This window comes from Haliotis asinina, chromosome 7 (assembly GCF_037392515.1).
Source record: "Haliotis asinina isolate JCU_RB_2024 chromosome 7, JCU_Hal_asi_v2, whole genome shotgun sequence".
NCBI classification, from domain to species: domain Eukaryota; kingdom Metazoa; phylum Mollusca; class Gastropoda; order Lepetellida; family Haliotidae; genus Haliotis; species Haliotis asinina.
The window spans coordinates 41,947,551-41,970,104 of NC_090286.1; the positions used below are offsets into that span (position 1 = coordinate 41,947,551).

Below are 22,554 nucleotides of genomic sequence, written 5' to 3' on the forward strand. Positions count from 1 at the left end.
TATATTATGCACATTAAACATTCGTTAAAGTGGATTAAAGTTCATTAATCAAAAGTTTATAGGTCAGGACACTGCCCGTTTTACCTTGATTCTTCGTGTTTTAACGATTCACGAAGACAGACTAATCTGCATATGTTGCACAGTTTGTGTAACAAATAAGAACCACATCACTTAGTATTGTTGTGTATTTTATAGTGAATATATGGGAATCTTGTCAAATATGGCCTGATGCATCACCCCGTGAAACCTATTTATGTATACAAATGTATTGCATCTGCAATGATCTAGCTCATTACATGTGCATGAAAAGCGGTCTCATTCATTGAGTTAACAAAGCAAAATGCCCAAAATATATAACTGATAAGTTTCTTAATGCTTCGTCGAATATCAAGATAACGACAGCACAGGCGTTTGTGTTGTGAGTACGACTTTCATACCCGCAAACTGGGATTGAGCGTGTCCTTATAGTCATCGTATCACATATGCGCTGGTCGAATTATCCATGTCTAAATACATTGTCATATCCCCGCCATATAGCTGCAATATTGCCTAAAGAGGAGTTACACAATAAACAAACTACTGTACTGACAGTTTCTGTGTGTATCGACTGGATGCTTTCTTCATTTTGACTTGCGCATTTTATGATTTTATTTCAATAATAATTTATTGTTTTAAATCATTTAATTGTCATGTGACTGTTGCATGCACTACACAACGAAATATGCCTGGACCTGTACTTTTCTGCTAGTTACGGAAAGGTGAAATGTTTGTTTTGATGCTGATGCCATGTTTGATTTCGGACTGTAGTTAATAATAGGCCATCGTAATATTGCTAATTTCAGCGCGACCATGAGTTGACAATGGTATATCTCAATTGCGAAATAATCCCAGTGACTGCAAATCTAATCTCGTTCCATCCTTCACTTTGAATAACACATGTTTCTTGGAGAGCTCACTTTGTTTATTATTTGATTGGCAAGCTTTCAAAATTCAGTTTGTTCTCCTCCCTCGTCTATTTTAAAACCTCACTACACGAATGTGTACTGGACAAAAATAGTTAGGGATATATGTACATTTTTAAATTATGAATAATAGTCTATTTATTCACTAACACACTGATGAAATATCAACCATAACAATACCAATATCCCAAACATATTTTGTCCAGTAAATAAGCAGCTTTAGGATGCTGAATACATATCTAAATTATTTTACTGGAGGCACATGCAACAATAATTGATGTGTGTTTCAAAGCCTATCAATTAAGTGCATTCAGTAGCATAATAAAAATAATTCATTTGGGGCCAGTAATCAGTGCTAATCTATTTATGTATCATATCAACAACGGTTGTGCTATATTTGGGTGAGTGAATTTACTTTTATTTCGAAGTAAACCTTATAACAATGCATCCAATATCTTTTGTTTGCCGACCATTGTTTATGACTTGTTTGCCTTCTGTAACACCTTCCTCGTTGTATATACGCAACCCATGTAATTAGTTCCGATATATAATGCACCTGTATGCTTGAAGAAGGACTAATGTGGTTGTTTAACTAGATTATGGTATGCTTTATTTTATGTTTTCACAATTTGTGATATTTAAACAACGCTGAAAAAATATGAGATGTAAATATAATCATCTGAAGTACCAGGAAGTCGCCTAACAGTCTCTGTGACGTCGAAACATGTACAGTTTGTTGTAGCGCTAGCAGCATGTACATACGCAGTCGTCTGAATAAGACAGGTTTGTCGTAGTTGGAATACTGAGTTGTTTGCCGAAAATTAGAGTATAATCGGTGGCTCTTGGCTTTATCGGCCTCACAGTATGACAGAGGCAGAACAAGAAAGCCATCCAACGAAACCTGACAGCGGAGATGAATCTGAAGATGAAAGTGAAGTATTAGAAGAGAGTCCATGTGGACGGTGGCAGAAGCGACGAGAAGAGGTGTGTAATGGGGAAAATATTGAACTTGTTCTCACATCTGTCAGCTACTCATATTCGATTAAAGCATTTTCTGTCCGTAAATGTAACGTATCAGGTATATTTCAAACATTAATTTTGTTACGTGCTTGTTTGAGGCATGGAATGACACTTCATTGCTTCTTCACGTCATTCTCAAATATGACCCAGCATCATGAATGACTTGACCTCAGAGGTCAGCAGTCATGAAATGTGTCAGCTTGCATGTTTTCACATACACGTTATTTCGCTGACTTTGTTTCTCATAGAACACTATGTAAGCATTTACATGTCTATAAACTGTACGTTTGTGTGATGGAATATATCTTGTGAATTTATGTCCATGTTCCCCCTGGTTTTAGCACATCATGAACATTTCATCCATAACAAATTGAGCTGTAAAATTAGTTCATGACTCTCATGCTATTATAATGATTGGATGTCTGAAACTAAGGGTACTGTCCTATTGCAGTTGATTATTACTGCTGTAGTATCTCTTAATGCAAACCAGTTACGCTGCAGTTTGTCTTTCATTGGAGGCTATAATTTCATTCCTAATTTTGATCACTGCAGTATGTGCATCCCACAGATGAATCAAAACAGTTTGTTTCACACAGCCTCTCTGTTGAGGACACGGCTATGTTATTTTTGATGTTTTGTTTTTAAATTGTAGTAAGTTTATGGTCCAATTTTAGGACTCAGATCCAACAGTTTCTAATTTGGTTATAAGGCTGTATACAACAACACACAAGTTTGCATGAGGAAATTATTGAGATGTCATTACTGACCATAGTTCCAATATATTTTAATGTCAGAAGTAATTAAAGACAAAGCATGAACTGTTTACAATTTTGCTGAAAATATATAGTGTATCAAGAATTTCTCCATGAAAGGTTATGGTCACCACAGTAAGTCGTTGATGCAGTTCAAGAATGTTTCTGTTTAACTATGGAATAGAGCTTGATCACACTGGTACTGAATGCATCTTTGCAGTTAGTTTTGAGTCCATTGATAAATAATGGAAACCGAATTAGTGGAATTAGGATATGTGCCTTGTTTCAAAATTTGGGGGTGATGGGATTGCATCCACTTATCATGCCGAAGACCCAAGTTTGATTCCCTACATGGGTCCAATGTGTGAAGCCCATTCCTGGTGTCCTCAACCATGATGTTGCTTTAATATTGCTGGTGTAACTATTGCAGATGGAAATTTTGATCTTTAGTGATTCATCAGTTTCTTTTAGTATTAATCATAGTCATACCAAAAAGATCAGAACTCTCTTTAGTTTTGGTCTTGTTTTGTATGACAAAGTATGTGCAGTGTTGTGAGAGAATACATATTGCACAATGTTTCATGTCATTGCTCATGTCGTTACTGGTGATGAAACAGGAGGAAAACTGACTTTTAGTCAAGTCAACTCTTCTTTTGTGGTAGTTTACGACGAGAATGCATAATGTTTATTTTCACTTCTTTCACAACCATATGATGAATTTTTACTTATGTATTGTTATGGGGTATTGGTGTCCTTTTAGTACAATAGTCATAGGTGTTCATATATAAAACAGTTGATTTCATATGATTAAAAAATTCACAGTAGCATTTAATGCTTTCACATATACCACTGACAGGCAAAAGTCAAAGCTAGGTTTGTATCAGGAAATCTGGTCATGACTTTGAGTAAAATACTATTTTGGCAGTGTTTCAATTTTTGCATACCAGCACTTACTTTAAAACGTTCATCAGTGTTTGTGGATATTTAATCTGTCTCACATTTAATCTGTGTACCTGAGCCACATTATTTTGCCTACAGTCAAGCCTTCTCTGCAAAGCAAAAGACTTAAAGTAAGCAAGTCTAGATTTCCTTAGGTCTGAATCTCTGGTCTCCCTGGGTCTCCTTTTTAAATACAATGGGTTTATTTGATACTATCAAAATATTAAATATTCAGAGACTAAGTCTTAGTCAAGTGGATATTCTGTAACAGTTCGTTTACATGTCCTTTTTAATGGCCTTTCTTTCCCTGGAAATACTTAGGAGCAGGCCAGTAACCAGTTGTACTTTTAGAATGCAAAACAGATTTTCATTATTTCAGTACTTGGTCCTTTAGCAGTAAGGAATGAGTCATGTTAAATTGATTACTGGATAGCTACTGATCAGGAAAACAGGAACAAGGAAATTGTTCATAAATAATGAGATGATTGTTTGAGATAACATTTATAAGACATCTGAAGATCATATTGTGCTAGAAAATGTTTAGTTTACTAGTTTAAACTGTTTTCAGTCAGTCCAAAGATTTAAATTAATGACATCTGAATTAAGTTAAAGCTTGTGAGTGGTTGCTAAGTTATGGACTTAAAGAAGATGTTACACTGAAGTTTGTATTGACTTTCAAGTAAATATATGAATGTTATTTTGCACCAGTGTGGTACAGACAGGACTACTGATTATCTGATTATTGCCCACTTACTGGTCTTATAGTGTAGTGGGAAATTTTGAGGGGTTTGTTTCAGCTGTATCCTTTTTAACTTATTGTTTTGTTTACAAGTTCAGTGTAAACCTTTGTGTAAAGTAGTTTCAACAATGGACTCAGTAGAGTGGTATGCCACTAGCCACATGTCCAGAGCAAGAGTCTAGAAACATTTTGAATGATGTAGCAGGGATTGGGAAAGTCAAGGGCCATGGGCCATTTTGCACACTGGAATAAAAATATGGCCCATTGAAATTTTGAAGTTTACTATTGCTACAAAGGCTGTGGCCTATTCTAAATTCAGAAAATGGCTAATAATCCTGAAATGGCCCATTGTCAAGTTCTCTATCCCAATTCATGGTCTAGTGCAGCCAGCACATAAAAACCATATGATATCACAATGATGTACAAAGATTGTTATTTTGAGTAAGATTTGGACTAGAAGATATCAGAGTGGTAGGCTCAAGCTGCTGTTTTCTGGTTTGGTTTTTTTAATCTATGAGACCTTGTAACTCTTGAGGTTTCATGACCCATTTTAAACATTTGTGTTATGACAAGGACCTCCAGACAGTTTTGCTTCCTTTTGAACACTGCATACACTTGAGGCAGTGGGTTATATGTACTCACCGACTGCTGTCTGGGACAATAAAGGAAGCTTTTTACATGACCTGTTTTAGACATATACTAGTATTACAAACAGATTTTAGTAATAGACTGAACTTAAACAAGTCATTAAAGGGATGATTGGTTAAATCATAATTTTGAGATTGCATAAATAATAGGACCAAATTGTTCTGACGATAGACTGGCTTCTGTAGATATAGATTTGAACATTATAGGGATTGCACTTCTATGACCCATGAACTTATCATTCTTTACAGCCTTGAGAGGAAGGCCTGTAATAGGTTTACTGGGATGGTGAGTCTGTCATAGGATAGGATGATATACTTTTGATCTATGACCAAAGCATGTCTCAAAACAGACTAACACTCGTATGCAGCTATGTAATACCATGTCCAAACAGTTTTCTATGCAAAGGACATGGACTTGGAACATTTGAAACATATTATGAGGGTTAGCCATTCATTCAGTATATGTCATGCATTGGTGGGGCATGCATTGCCAGTGTTTTCAATATGCTGTGAGAACAAACAACATTGTGGAATTTTCATGGCCATATCTAGGATGGGTGCAGTCCTTTCCTGAATGTATACTTGCCCCCTGGAGTCTTTAGTTTGAACAACTTCCCAACACTCTTTTGTTACTGTGTTTGAGTTTAGTTTCACACTGCTTTTATCAACAGTGGTTCAATATCAAAGAGTGGGGGACATCAGAAGTGGGCTTCACACATTGTTCCCATGTGGGGAATCGAACCCAGATATTTGGTGTGACTGGCGAAGGCTTGTACCCCACCTACCTTCTTTAGTTACAAGTGGCCTTCAGATTTGAGCAGGTGCTCAAGCAGTGTGATTGTGTTATCATACTCAAACATCATGAAATGAGTTCATTTTATCAACCCCTTGATATGTTGTGCATGCAGTGTTAGATTTGGGTGAAATTTTGATTGCGTCCAAATTGATGAAAATAATGTTTCTGGACCGCCTCCGATGTTAAATAGATGGGCAGATGTAAAATAGAGGGGGTCCTCACTGAATTTGATGGGTCAAAACACTCCAAAACCCTCTCTTGAGCCAACAGTGTGCATGTTTACTTGCTACTGGAATTTTACTGTGACATGACTTCCACTCACTTCAAAATATCAAAGTTAAAAATTCTGTGTATTGTTGAGCAGATAGCACAGTTAAAATAAGTGGCTTTTTCTGAAGGGTAGGTAAACTTAAAAGTTTTGATTTCTACCAAAATTAACTTGCAACTTTATATTTTAATATTTAAAGTTTGATAATTGCACTTTTGAAACTGTATCAGACAAACACAAGGAAGCTGATGATCATGTAAAAGCAGTGTAATCCACATTATAAACCCGTGGAGTCAGAAAAGGATAAAATCGATATCTCAATGTTACAGCTGTTATAACAGCAAGCTAAGCCATGGGTCAAATGTTTCTTCTTGTTGGCATGCTTCATTCCAAAAGTTCACACGCAAGCATCTATTAGAGTGCCTGTCACATATGGAAAGGAACACATTTCTATTCTTGTATAACAGATTCAAAATTAGCATAGCCTGCTCTTCTGTGAATACTAAAATACACTTGACGCCAGTCCTTTAATGTTAGATAGGTGGCATTTTTTTAGCTCATTTCTTCTAAACAGTGGGAAAAATTGAAAATGAAAAAAGACTGACCCCAAATAGTTAATGAATATGATTGAAACTTTTCTTTTTCTGAAGTTGGTTTACAGATGTACAGATCTAAGAATTTAGCTGAAGGAAATGTATGTTATGCATAATCATCATTACCTGAACCTTTAACATTGTATCCAGATGAATGTTTTTGAATGTATGAAATGGCTTTCTGAGAACTACCAGTCATTGTGATAAAGTCCTGAAAATCTTGACTATAGTGTTGATAATCACCCCTCATGGAAAACCCAACAAACTATTACCTAAATAAGGACCTCAGGCACAAATGACCATTGGATTTTTTTTAATAAGTTTCTTCATATTAATGTAAAGTAATTGTATAAAAAAAAATCGTATTCATTGTTCTTTATTCATGGATCACGTCATGTGTGCCTCATGTATACAGTGCAGCCCAAGTAACATTCCCCCTCACTCACCCACTTGAATACCTGACTAACAGGTTTTCCTACTGGAAAAGGAGAACAGTTATTAAATCAGACTATGGAACTGATTCCTAAGCTTGTATGTTTTGCACTTTTGCCACCAGTGTGAAATGAAGTGGTAACCCAATCTGTTTATATACACAGAGAGTTCAGACAATCAGGTTTTGCCAGAAGCTTTGACCTGGAAATGCCTCCCAGACAAGGTTAATGTGACCATATCAACTTACACACTCAGTTCACCTGATAGACTGATACAGTATTTATATTAAACCTTGTCAGTTGTTAACTTTAGGTAGTGAAAGCATTTGGTACATAGGTGGGCGGTTTCATGAATATGTGATACAATTCTTTTCTTTAACAAATACTCTGTCAGTTGGTTGTGCCAATAGACATGGTATTTTGGGAGCCCGTCCAAAACCCTTTTGAGTCTACCCTGAACATGTCTCACAACATCATGTTCAAGTACATTTCAGTGGACTGTCACTGTAAGCATAATTTACTAGACAACAGAATTTTAATAGACTTAAGCATGAATAAGTGGCTTGTGACACAGACTGCATAAGACTAATGTACATTAAAAGACATACTACAAGACAAACAAGGCCTCAGGGCTATTTAAGTTCAATGTAGGACATAGTTGTGATGACATCTGATAGGATACTTTTTTGTCCTGTTATTAAATATGTCTTCAGGGAACAGTAGGTTGGAAGGCTGGTTAGTCTGGGCTGGTAGGTGCTATGTCCTTCTCAGCCTAAGGTTGCCTATGTAATCTTAAACTGGATCATACTGAATTGGCCACAGGTCCAGCATTTAAAACAGCTACTGGCCCACTAGCCAAACGCTAGCTGATCAAGAAACAGGCCAGTAATTTACTAATATATTTTTAAAGCTATCCTGATTGGCTAGCTGAAAATATCAGTTTGTTTTCATGCTCATCTTTTGAATTGGAAGTAGAAGTGAGCTGCACATTACATCTGTGCCTTCTCCAACCTGTATTGAAGGAACAAAGAAAGAAATCTTATATTTTTTGTGTTTGATTAATATTGCTTCCAAGAGGCTTAACATCTTCAATTATCAAACATCCCACCAATTCTGACTGATGTTCGTTTTGATATTGATATTTTGCACTGCCAATGAAGTGTGATATGGATGGGCAACATTTTTCCTTTACTAGCCCTCGTGGCCAGTGATATTTCAAAATTAATTACTACACTGGACAGGGCATTTTGAACTTTGCATTGTTTCTTGAACTGTACGGTGGTATTTTCTCCTCCAAATATGAAGGGAGCGTTAAGAGTAGAGGTATCCATGTGTCACTGACACTTCTCTCAAACTTTGCCTCTGTTTGTTCAAATAAATATATTGTGATGCCACCAGTTGAACCTGATCAGTTTGTACACACATTTTGGATTCTGTGCTTTGTCACATAATGCATTTCTGAAGGTTAAGAGACTTCCTTTATGAAGGCACTTGAATGATCATTGTGTAGAACATGTTCCACAAAGTACTGCAGAATATTCAACAATGAATGAAATGATAGTGAAGGTCAGAAAGTGTAATGATGATGATTCATGTTATATTAATTTGAAGTCCACCGTGTTTAATGATGCATGCACATTCAGACTGATTTTACTGTTTGGTGTTGCATTTTTGTGAGAGATTATTGTTAGACAATAATTGCAATGTTTTTATTGTAAATTTAGAGGTCTTGCATATGTCATACATTCCTTGCCGAACTGGGAGGGAGGAGCGTTCTGCTGCTGCTGCTGCTGCTGTGTGATGCTCATCAATACTCCACACGGCAGTCTGTAAATCAAGTCTGGATCAGACAATCCGGTGATCAACAGCATGAACATCAAATAACACAATTGGGATGAGATAACATGTTCAACGAAATCAGAGAGCCTGACCACCCACTAGTTGCCATTTAGAAAATGAATAGGTTGCCTTATGACCAAATCTTTCACAAATCTTCATAGTTCAAGAAGAAGAAAGTTGCTATTTTAAGGTTTTGCTGTGTGTTATTATCATATAGACTAATGGACAACTGCTGTGGTTAACATTATGAATGTTTAAATCACTTAGTTAAATCCTGAAGATCAATCAGAAGAAATCTCTGTTTCTTAGTACATGTAGTCAACCGACCAGGCACAGATTTAATCCATTAATGGGAGTGCCAGTAATGCCTCGTGGTTGCTATTAACTGTGATGTTACCAGCTACTGTGCATTTATTCACCATATGTGGAATCTTGGCCGTTCCAACATGTGCCTGCTTGCTTGAAATAGAAGAGCAATATGGTGTGAATGGTAGCTTGTTCGGGAAAAGGGTGTATGTATTATCAGCAGGGATTGGGAAAGGCACTTGCAGTGGCCCATTCTAAATTCAGAAATGCCACTCTTACCCACTTCAAGGTAAATAGAGAAAAATATGTCTTGTGTGTTAAAACCATCTAGTGTGACACATTACAAAATAAAACTAAAAAAGTTCTAAATCATAGCCATAAAATGTTAAAAAGGTTCAGAGATTTTCTTCATTATCTGAGCTGTGATAATCTGGACTTGCATGGGCTGTATTGGGTATATTTTCCTCCAGGATTATCTGGCAGATTACAAATCCTAATTAGAGTCCACTTGTCAAAATGGATTTATTCTTCTTCCAGATGTTCATATTGTCTACAGACTGCCGTGTAAATGCTTAAAAACTCAAGTCTAAGGAACTGCATATATTTTGTGTCAGTGTCTTAAATGAAGAAATTCTCTGATCTCCTCTGTTATATTTTAGAAGACAAAGTAAAGAAAGTCCTTAAATATTTCAGAGACTACATGTTAGTCAGTAGTATCAACTCTATCTTCCTCTCCCTTTCATGATGATTCACAAGCCATGTTATAATAATATGGACAGATTATTGCACACTGGCTTAACTGGGACCGAAACTGACTTACTACACAGAACCTAATGGTGATATCACAAAACGTTCCAAATTCTCACTGCCTGGGCATACTTGTCAAGTAGGCTAAACTGGCACTAGTTCCTATCCGCACATAAAACAGATTTCACCCAACTTTTGTGTTCCAACAGCAGTGCAATAGCAGATGCATACTCTCACTCAGTGGTGACACAGAAAGTGTGTTTAGAGCAGATAGTAGAGGATCAGGGAGATCTCCTTGCTCTTCCCTATTCCCTAACCTTATGACATGGCATGTTTGCAGGTGGAGCAGCGTGATGTCCCTGGCATCGACAATGCCTTCTTGGCCATGGATACAGAGGAAGGGGTGGAAGTTGTCTGGAATGAGGTCCAGTTCTCGGAAAAGAAAAACTTCAAAGCCCAACAGGTATGCAGTGGATTGTCAGGATTTATGTGGGGCCTCTGTAGTCAACTAGGTTGCTGTGTTGCTTCTTGTATTTTCATGGATGTTGAATGTCTTCTGCAGCATGTCAATGATGGAACTGTCAGATAGGATGAAATTTTCTAAATTTCACTTGACACATGAACTTGAAAACAATAGATACACGAATACTGCTCTTCTCACTTCGACCCAAATATATATTTTAAAATGATAATATTTTCACTTGATTATCCAATCTCAAACCTTTGTTTATATATCCTCAGGACAAGATCCGACAGGTGTTTGACAACCTGATACAGTTGGAACACCCCAACATTGTCAACTTTCACAAGTATTGGACTGACACCAAGGGAGATAAGCCAAGGGTATGTGGCCACCACATGTACTGATATTGGCCTAAGATAACTTCAATCTCAGGCTTACTATCTCTCAGTACACTGACTGGTGTAAATTTAATGTTTTGAAACAAGTAGAGTGGACAGTACTGTTAGTGTAAAACATGCACCATTTCAGTAGTTGCTTATAGTATTGTCAAGAGAGACAATGCTTAACAATGCCACATGTATTTATTCCTACATGATGCAGCAAATTGAGCAATGTTGTTGTCTTTCATAGAAGTATCCTGCCTTCGTTGTTATACAACTGCATCGAAAATCCCATTCATACAGTTCTGTACTGATTGATGTATTGAACCCTTCAGGTGATCTTCATCACAGAGTATATGTCCTCTGGATCTCTCAAACAATTCATGAAAAAGACCAAAAAGAATAACAGGCAGTTCCCTCTGAAGGTGAGTTGGAAACATCAGGTAATACAAGACAATCCTTTGCAGTACCATTAGGCAGATTTCTCAGAAAATGGGGGATGTGGGGGGAGAGTAGGGATTTTCTGATAGGATCAGGTATTCACTTATGTAATTGTTGGAACCAAAAAAAAAATCATCATTAACAATGACTTGCAAGTCAGTCAGTGAGGTTAGGGGTATAGAGAGCTCTGAACAATATTCCAGAGGGTCTGTAAATAATCAAGTGTTGAACATACAGTCCACTGATAAACAACATGACCATCAATCTACACAATTGTTGTACAGTGTCAACCAAGTCAATGAACCTGACCACCCAGTCCCGACAATAGCATCTTGCAACAAGTTGGGTTACTGCTGAAATCAGCTTTACCCTGATCTTCAGAAGTCATTTTTGCAACAGTGCCTTTACAGGTTTCTTCACATTTATGGCAATGGGACAGTTGATATAATGGCAAATTACAGTTGCTGAAACAATTCATCTTTATTTGTGTCCCTATGACCAATATTGAGCAATCCAAACATCATGGACATCTCAGTTCTATTAATTATTATTAAATCAGGGAGCAGACTATGTTATTAATTTTGTGTTCATGGACACATGGATTCGTTACGGAACTTGTCTTAGGAAACAACACTTAAAAAAACAACAATCATTTTGTGTTTTAAGCAAATTCTTTATACAGTCACATGCTCGCTCTCGCTATCATGATATCATCATTGTTCACACTCAGTTCCATTATCAGTCCCCCCCACCTGGATTCTGCGTTTGCAGAAAAAATCGCGGAATTTACCTTTCCATGCAGAAAAATGTCTGGTCTGTGGAAAACGCATTTTCATGCCCCTTTTCTGCCATGGAATTTGCTTATTTTAAAAATTGAGCGAAAAATGGCTGACAGCCGAAATATAAATTAATGTCAGAGTTAGTGTCAGAAGAAGGATTAGTTACATATAAAACAAACTGACATATTTATTGTGACAACATTTTCCAAATAATTACGATTAAAGATGCCTTTATTAATAAAGCAAGTTTTTGGCATGTTTCAAATAAAATAAGATGAATTTGACACTGTAATTGCCTTCTCAAAATAGATCATTTTGGAAATAAAAATTATTTCAGATTTCGTTTAAATAAAAAATTGTTATTTGCATGAAACTGGAAGTTGGTCATCTGCATCAAAGTTACGATTGAGAGGAGAGAAATTTACTTTCAGCGAGTGTTTAATTCTCAAACACAGAAAACGGTGTCAGTGATTTGTCACCAAACATACTGATGTGATGTGTTCTGTCGACTTAACTTTATATCTGTTTTGAGAATTAAACTATGAAGATCTTTTTTTTTTCTTCTTTTTTTTTCTACATGTTTTAACCGCAGAATGTTTTGTAGAATATTGAACAATGGGGTGCGGAATTAGCTTAAATTTGCCGCAAAATTCAGGAGGGACTGCAACACTGAGATGTCAAACGGCAACCTTGTCACAGCTGTTTATACATGTTGACAATCATCTGACAAACTTGAACCCCTCCACAATAATAGAAACATCCACTTGTGACATGGTCACACAACATATTAATCTTCACTTAAACAGGTCAGCCTGTGAAGGTGAGGGGTAGAATAGGCCTTCAGCAAACCATGCTTGCCATAAGAGGCGACAAACAAGATCAGGTGGTCAGGCTAACTGACTAGGTTAACATATGTCGTTGGTTCCCAGTTGCACAGATATCTTCGCTAATGCTGTTGATCACTGGATTGTCTGGTCCAGGCTTGATTATTTACATATGGCAGGAATATTGCTGTGTGCAGCGTAAAACTTAACTCACTCACTTGATCAGGTCCATCTGAACCAGCAGTAATGGCATCTGTTACGTATCACCTGTTGATTGTAAGAAACTATATACAGCTGTTTGATTTTTTTCATGGATCTTGAAATTATATTCTTAATGTTTGAAAATTACAAAAGGCCTAACAGAAAAGAAATAAAAATTGAAAGCTAAATAACTTTTAGTCTCAAGTTTCACATTGCATTTTATGAGTATGTTAGTTTAAAAACTGTTCTATTTCTGCAAAAGGGTGGTTGGGTAGCCTAGTGACTAAAGCATTCACATGTCATGCTGAAAACCCAGGTTCGGGTTTGAAGCCCATATCTGGTGTTCCCTGCCGTGATATTGCTGGGATATTGCTAACAGTATTACGGTTATCAAATCGTTTCAGCATGATTTGGGATGAAAGTCTGAAGTGATTCAGGTGTGATATGAATCCTACTGTGGTGAATAGCAGGGTATAGAGCTGACAGACCAGGAAACAGAAACAGGCTAATCCGGAATACAATAAGCTGAGGCAGTCTAGAATTGCTCAGCTCTTTCTATACTGAACAGCAAAAGAAATGCAAGTTTTGAAAAAATTAAATTTCGAGAAAGTAAACGTTAATGTTTATGTCTTCTATTTAAATACTTACCAAGAAACAGTTGTATTTCTTTTGCTGTTCAGTGTATGTTTGTGATTCACAGGAGACCATCTTAGCATGGTTAAAGGGACATAACTCTTGTCTGTAAATCAGCAACTTTAGTGACCAATGAATTCAGAGTGTCAATGATGTTCATTATCCAGGATTGGGTGAGCAAAGAAATGCCTCACTATATTACTTTACATTAAACTAAGTCTTGGTGTGTTTTTTTTTTTTTTCATATTTCAGAGTTGGAAAAGATGGTGTACTCAAATACTCTCAGCTTTGAGGTGAGTTGTGTCTATGTTCAGCATTCAAGTACTAGCTTATATCAGGAGTTACAACCATTTGACATAACCCAGTTAGTCCACAGTTCCTTTCAGCCTAGCAGATTGTGAAACTTAAGGATCAGCAGAGAACATTTATGTTCTACTAATCGTCAACTCTTTACTCAGCAGATAAGTAAAAGTCATGGGTAGAGGAGAAATATACATTAGACCCTGGAATGCTACACATCTTGATACACAAGTCACAATGAGATTTGTAACTTTTCGACATCATAAGTATACAAAATACAGTTTAGTACTTGAGCATTTGAAATGAGTGATAAAATGTTGATTGTTATCATAAAAGTAACAAGAAAACTGATATTATTCAAAACCGGTGCTTTCAATATTTATCCCTTTGTGCCATGCTTACAATTGTCTGTCCGATCCCAGTTATCTACATTCCTGTGATCCTCCAATCATTCACGGCAACTTGACGTGTGACACCATCTTTATTCAGCACAATGGCCTCATCAAGATAGGCTCAGGTATGTTTTCATAGCAAGGAGAATACTTTCACAAATTAAAGAAAAGTTAACTCATTTGTGATGGATTTCACAAGCATATGATTCCCAGTAATGACAGCAGTATATTTTTGTGTGCATGAAACAGATAAATGATTCTCATAATACGTTGTGGGTGTGATAAGAATGACATAAGTAATTTTCCATCAGTAGTTGAGTAGTATATTTAGTGGTCAACTATTTTCTGAATTTCTGCTTGTCTTAAAACATGACTATAGAGATGCCTGCTTAAAGAGCCAACAAGATGAAGTAGACATGCTCAGTGACATCATCGATTGCTTGTCATTGTATTAGACTTGTGTGTATAGATTCTTATGATGTTAATCTCTGGATTATTAGGTCCAGACTTGATTGTGCACAGGCTGCATTTATGGCTGAAATATTGATGAGTGCAGTAGTATCAGTAGACAAAATCAAAAGGATACACTGAAGCAGAAATTATGTAATTAAATAGCACATATTGAAGCATGGCCAGGTGGCAGCCTGTTACTGTACTTCCCATGTGTTGTGTGTTCCAGTTGCACCTGATGCCATCCATTTGCATGTGAAGACATATCGGGATGATCTGAAGAACATGCACTGCATCGCCCCTGATGCAGGTAATGTAGACCAGTGCAGGGAGAAATAACACCTATGTCATGGCTAGCATACCTTTGGCAGGTTTGACTTGGTAGGGATTTAGGTATTAAGACTTTTGTCACTGTCTTGCCAATGAAAGAAAGAAAGAAAGACCTCCCCTAGTCCTGTGAGTCTTTTGTTACCATTGTTAATCTGTCATGTAGTGTTTCATGCCATTATAAAGTAACTAGATTAATATTACGTTAAAAGATGACCCTTATTGTGTCCTTGATGCAACTCTTTAGGAGATTCCTTGACTAATTACAGAGATGAACATGAAATTGTATGCTCAGTTAAGTTTATCATAGGGTTAGCTGATTGTTGTGAGGATCCCATGACAGACATCATTTTATATGTTTGTATCTCACAATAGTTGTTTTTAAAAATATGTTGTTGACCCCTCATTTTAAAGTCCTTATATTCAATTGCTTATTGTCAATGTTTTTTGCCTTTTTCAACAGAACCCATTACAACGAAAGTAGACATCTATTCCTTTGGAATGTGTGCGCTGGAGGTAAGATCTAGTTAGTCAGTGACCACTTCATGTGAGTGTTACATAATCTGCCCATTTAATTGACATTAATGGAACAATCCATTTCTTTATGATAACATTTAAATGCTTTACATTTAGAAGTATATTAAACAGTTAGCTGACTTTTCTGCTCGCAGATGGCAGCACTAGGTTTCCATGGAAACGGTGAAGGCGGGAATCTTGTGACCCTTGAGACAATACAGCATACACTTGACTCTCTGGATAACAAGCTTCTCAAGGTATGTATGGCATGATTTATTCCTTTAATGCTTTCCATTTCATAACACAATACACCTTTTTGTAACCTACAAAGAAGTTTTATTCATAATGACAGTGTTTGTGTTAATGCAAAGACTTAAGTGTTTCATGCAAATAAGTCTAGATTTCACAGATTTTACCTACCTGCATGTTCATGGAGCAACTAACCAAAAACCATATTTTTCCTCCAAGGAAACAACATAAAATACAGTTTCTCTCATCTAATTTAACTTGAAAATGATGACAATATGCCCTGATATGCAGGAAATGAGACTAAATTTCTAAATTTTACAGGAGGGCCCCAAGTCCCATGAAAGACCTCATTCTTTTCTAGCTGGGGCATACACCGCCAGTGCATGCACACACATGATTCTTGGGGCTATGTGTTTTAGGAACGTAAAAGATCTTTACATATGTCTTTTCTTATCCTATGTTCAGGATTTCCTGGTCAAGTGCATTGAAAGGGATCCCAACAAGCGTCCCAATGCCAGAGAGCTGTTGTTTGATGCAGTATTATTTGAGGTCCACTCTCTGAAACTGCTGTCTGCACACACATATGCCAAGACTACATGTAAGTACCTTGTAGATATGGGAAACTGAGGGCTGTAGACAACCCTGTGAGTTTGGGTGAAACGGTATACTATGTATAACTGCAGTATTTTGCCTTCAGTTTGGTATACGATGATGCAATTGAAAAATTTTGATTTTGTCCTTCATTTTATTAACCTTTTTATACCCTACCAAAAATTTGGTCAAATATCTGTCTATTTTTGGCACTTGGTAATTTTTGGCATTATGATCATATCTCCAGGGTAACTCATGGTATATCCCATATATTGAACCGAAACAGGCCGAACTGAAGCTCTGGTACTGCAATATGTACCTTACTATGGTAAGAGCATCACATTTCATCCCTACCTGTGACAGTATTCACTGTTAGAGCATGTCACCATTGCCTCTCACTGGTCAAATGAGCCCACAACTGAGAAGAATAGGCACAATTTCTGAGCTCGGCCAAATTCCACAAAGTCACTGTCTTTGGTCATAGGTCATAGTATGGAAGGTCTAACTGTATTAACAGAATGATCTGGGTAGCATTGTACAAAACAACCTCAGCGCTAAGACGTACAATCTATGTTAAGGTATGGGTTTTATGGTCACCTTAGCATTAAGATAGCTTTGTACAGTGGCACCCTGTCCTCCTTTCACCAAATTAACCTTAGTGCAGTGTTAAAGAATGAGAGTTAAAGTTTACCTTTGTAAAGGTTGCTTTGTGAAAGGAGCCCCCAGCCCAGACTGAATGTGTAGCATCTGAAGCCATTATCGCTCATCCCATCACTTCCTTCCTGGCCAGTCATGATTTTGTACAGGCCACTGTGCTGCTGTGCTACTGACAGCAAGGGACGATCATGTAGACAGCAAGGGAAGCATCATGTAGTCAATCACAAATTCATTAGGATAACAGTCATTTGCTGATTAAAAGAATTTAGTCCTTGCAATGTTAATTGAACCAATAGGGATAAGTCATAGACAGTATTGATCCAATATTCGAAATATGAGCTGATATGTCACAGCATTTTTTGTGGAGATTTGACATCCTTCATGCAATTCTTGAGGTATACTTATGGTTCGAAATTGACTTCAAAACTGACATGATATTTTCTACAGAGACATGGAGATGGCATTGATCAAATCCTGTACATACCCAGTGCATAGTCTGATGCATTAAAGAACTGACTTTAGTATGCTTTTTTGCACTTATGAAGGATAATTGTAAAAATCTATGTGCATAATGTGAGAATCTGTGTTTTAATGATCAGAAGGCAACTCTATTAAATAAATATGAAAGTTATTGCACAGAACCAGCTTCAAAGAGCATTATTGACTACCACACAAAAAAATATCAGAAACCAATACAAAATCAGTGACATCTATCAGTACTATAATGCATCACAATTTAGGTGTGGCTTGCCTTTTTAGTCTTTAGTGGTTGCACAAATGCTAGAAACTCACTTGCAGTTTTACCATCTACTTTACAGCCAATCTTCCAGAGAAGCTGACAGAAGAGGCCTGCTTTACCAAAGCTGATCCAAACAAAGTGATAGCAGAGATAAACCATCCGAACAAAGAGCCATTTCAGATGAGGCAAGTTACTGCTATTGTGATAGTAATTTTACCAATCCAGTTATGATGTGACTGGAACATAGGCCGATCTTTTTTTCCTGAAAGTTTATTAAATGACCATTGAAGCTCATGTGAAAACTGGTTAAAAAGAACTGTGCACCCCCTCAAAAAGCTATTTCTACCCCTTTGGAATAGTGGTACTGCTGATGTAAAGCCAGGATATTGCTGAATATTGGTGAAAGGTCATTCACTTAACATAATCACTCGTACCACATGTGGAGGTGCTGGTTGGAGGTGTAGCCTAGTGGTTTAAGTGTTGGCTCATCACGCCAAAGACCCAGGTTTGATTTTCCACATGGTTACAATGTGTGAAGCCTGTTTCTGGTGTTCCCCAGTCATGATATTGCTGGGATATTGCTTCAAGTAGTATAAAACTAACTTTGCTTACTCATACCTGATGTGGCTATGTTCGGGTCAAACTAATTACATGTAGACAAAATGTATTCATAATGGTAACCTGAAAGTATTGGAAACATACAAAGATATTCTGTACGTATGTCTGTAGCTCCAGAAACATTGTTTGGAACTGTCAGAGTATCAGTGTTGTCAGAATTAAATATTAAGCATGAAAAAGTATTCTTGTATAGGCTATGACTCAAGTTCTTTCTGTCTCAGGTTTTCACAAGTGCCAGCACTGGAGTTAGAAAAGTTTCTAGAAGATGTTCGGTAAGTTTATCTAAATATCTTCTTACTTTCAAACTTTGTGGCATGAATCAATTAACACACAACATATTTGATAATATCTGTATGTCTGTCCATCTGTAGTCATTTTGTTTCCAGAGCATACCTCAAAAACAGTTCAGCATGTTTCAACATAAATGGGTTGATACTAGAGTAGTGCCTTTTTCTAGTTAAAGATTTTGGGGTTATTATTTTTCTTGCATGGAAACATTTTGGACATAGTCTAGAAAAATGAAGTTGAAGTTCAAGTTAAGTAACTTTATGTTAATCACATTTTTGGATGGTTTCATGTGATAAGAATAATGAATGGCCTGTTGAAAAACATGCCTTTTCTTCTTCTTTTTTTTTCAACATAAGACTTGAACATACCATTGAACTTTGCTCTGTAAGGAGTGGTGCAATGCAGCTCACTCACATGTGTGTGTTTGCCAGGAATGGAGTGTACCCACTCACAGCATTTGCAATGCCCCGTCCCCCTCCGTCAAGGCCTCAGGCCAAAACACCAGAGCTTGCAGAGTCTGTGAAGTCGGAGACACCAGAACACATGGATGTTGAGACCAGGATGGTGATCAATATGTCATGTCAGACTCGCAAGAATGAGGACAACCCTACCAAGTTGATAACAATATTGCTAAGGATGGATGATAAAATGAACAGACAACTTCAATGTGAACTATCAGGGGAGGATAACTCCACAACTCTTGCTGAAGAGTTGGTTCACTACGGATTCATCAATGAGGTAGGAGTGACAAAATGTTGCCTTATGTTTCATCTTGAATCTTCCTATCCACAGCAATCACCTTATTCTCAAAACATTTGTAGCCCTAAGAATTCTTAACTTTGATTGTAGCCAATGTGTTAAAAATGGGTTTAAGAAGTTCCTACCAATACAAACGTTTTGAGACTAGCCAGCCAAGTAATTAGATAAGAATTATGGATAGACTCACGATGAAAACACATCTATGTTTTCAAGCATCAGAAATTATGTGTTTTTGTCTATCTTGAAACACACTGAATGAGATCTCCACCAGCCTGAACGACACCATAATTTGATTGTTGTGACCATTTTACTTAAAACTACATAAACATTGATATGAAGGTTTAGCTGTTTCAGTGTAGTTTTCACCTGCATTTTTACAAAGGTTCGTTGTAATGATCTTAACGTATCAATTAAATGTCGCTTCTGAGACTCAGTGTTTTTCAATCTTAGACAAATGTGTGTTTTGCATTTGTGTATAGCTGGTTTCTAGAGATGATTAAAACGGTTTGCGGTGTGAAATCCATCATCTTCTTGTGTAAATGAAAGTTAAATGAGTGAGAGCTGAGATTGTGTAAATGGATGCAGCTGAGAAAGTGCTGAGACAGTATTAATCTATTATCGTACTAGTTGATTGAATCAATAATCGTAAATTGTCTGATGGATTTTTGCCAGAATGCTTTCTATTAATACTGTATTCTCTTTGCAGCTGGACAGAGACAAAGTTGCTGTAATGATTGATGAGAATTTGAGAAATGGTATGTGCAACGAATCCTCGCCCACTCCACCAATAGCCATTCCATCCTCGTAACTTCGGGGCTCTTCGAAATTTCCCCGGTTTTCGGCCACATACTTTACAGGCTCTTCACCCATGATAATTACGGGAACTGCCTAAACCTGAGCGAACACTTGGTTGCAGTATAAAACTCACGGAAATCGCTGTAATAACTGTCCTAGTCAACGCAGTAAATCAACATTCAAGGAAACAAGCACATGCTTCCGTAGATAATCGTGGAGATGTGTCCAGTTGCCAACTCTGAAGAAGAAAGTGCCTTTACAGAAACTGTCCTGAGTCCTAGCTGGTTGGAGACCAGAATCCCCTGATGTATACCCAGCACAGTAGCTGGTACATTGATATATCCCTGGTATAGTACCTCGTACATGTGCCGAGTACAGAACTGGTACATTGATACATGCCCAGTACACGTGTGGTGCATTGATACATACACAGAACAGATGCCGGTACAAAAGCAATTAAACAGCAGGTGGCCTACAGGCTCTACATATTGTTTGCTTTGATGTAACTTATGTTGAAATTTGTTTATTTCAATCTGATACAAGGTTTTCACTTACTCGATGTAGTGGTTCCGATTATCATATCTTATTGTTTCATATTTTTCAAGTCGTTGCATCATACAATTAAAAAATAGTTGTAATGAAAGTCATCAAGTCAAGACCTGTGTTTAATCGGGGAAATCGGTTAATTTTCCATTTTTCATTTGGTATTGTGAGCCATAAGTAACATAGTGTGACTTGTTTTGACCATGATATTGTTATAATTTGAAGAAAGTACCAACATTTAAATAGTTTCAGCTTGTCTTGTCCCAGTTAAATTTTGGATGTAATGAGCATGGACCTTCTAACATGTTTCAGTTTTGTGTCGTCATGTATTTTTGGGACAGCAGAACTTTATTTGAATGTTAAGGAAAATACATCACATATTTATTTAATTGTTAATTGGTCCACACAAATAGGAGTCAGATTCACAATATTTCGTGGTTTTGATGGAACTACAAATGTTTTCTTTGAACTACAGATTTAATATGGAATTTTTCGGCAATGCTGAAAGAGTTGTATGATGATGACAATCTTTGTATTGTTTTTATGTTGAATGTTATTTCATTTTTGGTTTGGGTATGTATAAATTTAAAATGAAATGTAATGAATTGTTTTCATCACCTTTATGGTTTACATTGATTTTGATATTTGTGAAGTAACTTCAGATTTGTTTTTAAATTTTATTTATGCATGTACCAGTTTAATATGTTAATTTGAAAACTATTGAGATTATGTAACATTTCTACCCTTTTCTAATTTCATCAGCTACAGAAAGGGCAGTGGTCATTGGCAACACAACTTAAAATGTTTTGCATGAACTCAGTGTTCATTGCTCCTTCAAACTCAACATGGTTGTTTAGATTTTGAGCCTATTTTGACATACTCCAATGACAATTGTATGCATGTGATATATCTTGATGGTGTAAAAGCAGGTACTGGCATCATTTGTATCATTTAGCTGTTTATTATTTTGGTCTGTTTATGAACAGTATTATTCAGTGTATAGAGCTGTACGCCCAGGTCTTTGTCACGGTCGCAATGTGGAAGTTTTGAGTTATGTTTTGCAGTGTTGCCGAATATGTTGATGCAGTTTGTAAAAATTATATATATATATATGTATATAGACTCACCCATATAACTTGAATGTGGGACTTGTCTTGTTTACACATGGACAGATGGACGATTTGTTTTTTCACAGCTTTTTTGTCATTGGGCAAACATCAAGAACTATTTCTTCAATGACTACTGTGGTCAATTCGGAGTTGAATTGTTTGAGATGTGAAAACATTAACTGAAGCTCATACAATTGGAATTTCATAGATATGAAAGAAGCACACTTAGTGATTCATTAAAAAATCAAGCTTAAGGCGTTATCGTCTTACATTACCTCTTTCGTTTTGTACATCTCCACTGAAAGTTATGGCCCGTGGAGATGTGGAAATCTATGAATGGTTCTAGTGGTGGTAACTTTTTATATAGCTCACAGAATTCCAATCTGATTTTATATATGATCAACATTATTATCAAATTTTTGGGTGACCTCAAGATTTTGTATAATTAGATTTGTTTTGTT

The 22,554-nt window shown here is 36.7% G+C and overlaps 1 protein-coding gene across 1 annotated transcript; it reads left to right on the forward strand.

Annotated features, from left to right (window-relative positions):
- The first annotated feature begins 1,700 nt into the window (after positions 1 to 1,700).
- On the forward strand, positions 1,701 to 21,221 carry LOC137290389 (nuclear receptor-binding protein-like). The gene is made up of 14 exons (XM_067821292.1): positions 1,701 to 1,946; positions 10,380 to 10,502; positions 10,781 to 10,882; positions 11,218 to 11,307; positions 14,013 to 14,053; positions 14,483 to 14,577; positions 15,132 to 15,212; positions 15,693 to 15,745; positions 15,901 to 16,002; positions 16,460 to 16,592; positions 18,061 to 18,166; positions 18,821 to 18,871; positions 19,319 to 19,625; positions 20,353 to 21,221. Exons 1-14 carry the CDS (start codon positions 1,827 to 1,829, stop codon positions 20,452 to 20,454), a joined length of 1,506 nt encoding a protein of 501 aa, XP_067677393.1. The 5' UTR covers positions 1,701 to 1,826; the 3' UTR covers positions 20,455 to 21,221.
- The last annotated feature ends 1,333 nt before the right edge of the window (positions 21,222 to 22,554 follow it).

Coding starts and splice junctions, on each gene's coding strand:
- LOC137290389 (XM_067821292.1), top strand. CDS start 1,827: ATGACAGAGGCAGAACAAGAAAGCCATCCAACGAAACCTGACAGCGGA. Junction 10,503..10,780: donor AAAACTTCAAAGCCCAACAG/GTATGCAGTGGA, acceptor ATATATCCTCAG/GACAAGATCCGACAGGTGTT. Junction 14,578..15,131: donor CCTCATCAAGATAGGCTCAG/GTATGTTTTCAT, acceptor TGTGTGTTCCAG/TTGCACCTGATGCCATCCAT.